The 2,662-nt window shown below is 41.9% G+C and overlaps 1 protein-coding gene across 1 annotated transcript; it reads right to left on the bottom strand.

Moving 5' to 3' along the window:
- Nucleotides 1–1,508: 1,508 nt before the first annotated feature.
- LOC103242146 (olfactory receptor 1D5) lies at nucleotides 1,509–2,462 on the bottom strand. Its single transcript, XM_008009848.3, has one exon. The coding sequence runs from the start codon at nucleotides 2,445–2,447 to the stop codon at nucleotides 1,509–1,511; it is 939 nt and encodes a 312-aa protein (XP_008008039.3). The 5' UTR covers nucleotides 2,448–2,462.
- Between the last annotated feature and the right edge of the window lie 200 nt (nucleotides 2,463–2,662).

Below are 2,662 nucleotides of genomic sequence, written 5' to 3'. Positions count from 1 at the left end.
GGGTCCTTATGCAGTATTATTTTAAATTCTCTGTTGGATTCAATTTACTAGTATTTTCTTTGGGATACCTGTATTTATATTTTTAAGTGAAATTAGCTCCTGCACTTTTCTTTCTTGTACTCTTCTTATGCTTTAATATCAGGTGATAATTATGACATAAAGCTACTTGGGAAGTTTTTCTATTCTCTGCACATTTTTTTTCTTAAGAATTGGATGATCCATAACTTCCTAAAAGTTGCTTGTAGATGGATTTATATTTGTGATATGTGTGCATATTCATATATATGTGAATATTTAAAATGATTGTTTAAATTCTAGTTATAGGACTATTTATTTTTTCCATTTCTTCTTGAGTCAGCTTTGACAAGTCAGATGTTTTTCAAGGATTTATTTATTTTGTCAATGTTCAAAATTATTGGCATGTAGATGTTGATGATATTCCTTCTTCATCATCCTAATCTTGATGTTATCTTTAGTTTTTACCCCCATTCTTCCCACTGTAGTCTTTACTTGTGTCTTTTCTTTCCTTGCTCAATATCCCAGAGGTTTATTCACTTCATTTTATTTTAAAAGAACCAATCTTTGGCTTTTAAAATTCTCTTCATTGTATTTTTGTTTTATATTTTATTGAGTTTGATTCCTAATTTATTTATTAAAATATCTCCTTTCCTCTGTGTTCTCTGGGATCACTAAATTGTTCATTTGTTCCAGAATCCTCCCCTTCTACTGACCCTACTACCACTGCTATTTATGAATATGCATTGACGTTTGAGAGTTTTGTTTTGAGGGATGGATGGAACTCTTGCGTGAAGAGAAGGAAGGTGAGGAACTACAGAAATAAAAGCTAGGATGGTCTTTCCAAGGGCAAGGTCTGACTTCCTACAGAGAAAAGGAATGCAGGGAAAAGGCAAGAGAGTATTGCTCTGAGGCCCCAAAGATAAAATCAACCCGGACCACAACAGGAATTTTGTTGGCATTTCTGCAGGAACCATATGGGTTGTGTCCAGAGTGACTATATGTCAACATTGAAGTGGTGCATGTTGTACCTGTTAGAGTGTCAAGAAAGGGGAAGCCTCACCCAGGGCATCTGTGGTAGGGGTGGTGCAAAGTGTCTTCTCCAAAGAGCTTGAAGATAGCAGGCTCCTTAGAGAAGCCAAACTGCTGGGTCATAAGTGAATGGGTGCTAGAGAACATTAGAGCCCTCCCTAAGCTATGACTGGGTATATATAGATAAGCCTAGGACTGTGGGCCTATGATCAAGCGGGTTTAAATATTTGACCCTGTAAAATCCTGGTAGTAGTGTTAGCATGACAGATTATTTATTGCCAAGGCTGGTGAGGTCTGGGAGGCACTGGGATACACATTGTCTTTTCTTTACCACAGATAGATATGCTCAGCTCATTCTGAGCTGGATTTGTACCCTAATGACTGTTGTATATCCCACAACATAATGCCTGATGTCTGGTGAAGGATAATTCCAGTCTTCAATCCCCTTTTCAAAATTACCTTCATTTGGGCCTCTGAAAGGGTCTCCCTAGGAGTCTTCCCAGAGCCCCATGCATGTCCTTGTTCCTCAGGCTGTAGATGAAAGGGTTCATCATAGGTGTCACCACAGCATACATCACTGTGGCTACTGAGTCCTTGATGGAATAGGTGTGGAGGGGCTGCAGGTATACCATAGCAAGTGTCCCATAAAAGAGGGAGACCACACCCAAATGTGAGGCACAGGTAGAGAAGGTTTTGTATTTCTTAGAGGCTGAGGGTATTTGAAGGATGGTTCTGACAATATGTATATAGGATGTGGTCATGAACCCTAAGGGGGTGATGAAGATGAAGCAGCCAGTGGCAATCAGCACTGTGTGAATGATGTGGGTGCTGGAACATACCAGCCGCAGCAGGACGTACATCTCACAGAAGAGGTAGTGGATCTTTCGGGACCCACAGAAGGACACCCTGGTCATGAGGAGGGTGAGGAGGAGGCCATAGAGAACAGACAGCCCCCAACACAAGCAGAGGAGCAAAACACAGAGTCCAGGGCTCATGGCAGTGACACAGTGGAGGGGGTGGCAGATGGCCACATAGCAGTCATACGCCATCATGGCCAGAATGAGGTTGTCCAGGGTCACCAAGGAGACCAGGAAGTAGAGCTGCGTCAGACACCCTGCATAGGAGATGGCTTTGTTCTGGGACTGGAGGTTCACCAGCATCTTGGGGATTGTGTTGGTGACAAAGAAGAGGTCAGTGAAGGAGAGGTTGACCAGGAAGAAGTACATGAGGGTGTGCAGGTGGGAATCAGAGCTAATGGCCAGGATGATGAGCGCATTTCCCACCACCGTGACCAGGTACATGGACAGGAACATCCAAAACAGGATCCGCTGCTGCTCAGGACTCTCTGACATCCCCAGGAGAAGGAGCTGTGAGTTCTCACTCTGGTTATCTCCATCCATTCCCCCAACCTTCTGCAACATTAACACCAACAAATGTTTATTAAGTGCCCTCATTTGAATAAGGACACAAAGATAAGCAAAATCAACTCTTTTCTTAGCATTAAAATATCTTGGACTAAACTTTAAAAATAATAAAAGCAACAGGTCATTATAGGCACAGAAATAGAATATGGAAAGTATGCAACTTATTTATTCCAGCAACTTCTAACCTGACG

The sequence above is a fragment of the Chlorocebus sabaeus genome, chromosome 16 (assembly GCF_047675955.1).
Source record: "Chlorocebus sabaeus isolate Y175 chromosome 16, mChlSab1.0.hap1, whole genome shotgun sequence".
Lineage (NCBI taxonomy): Eukaryota > Metazoa > Chordata > Mammalia > Primates > Cercopithecidae > Chlorocebus > Chlorocebus sabaeus.
The sequence above is the reverse complement of the archived record's forward strand: the minus strand, read 5'-3'. Positions and strand labels throughout refer to the sequence as shown.

Coding starts and splice junctions, on each gene's coding strand:
- LOC103242146 (XM_008009848.3), bottom strand. CDS start 2,447: ATGGATGGAGATAACCAGAGTGAGAACTCACAGCTCCTTCTCCTGGGG.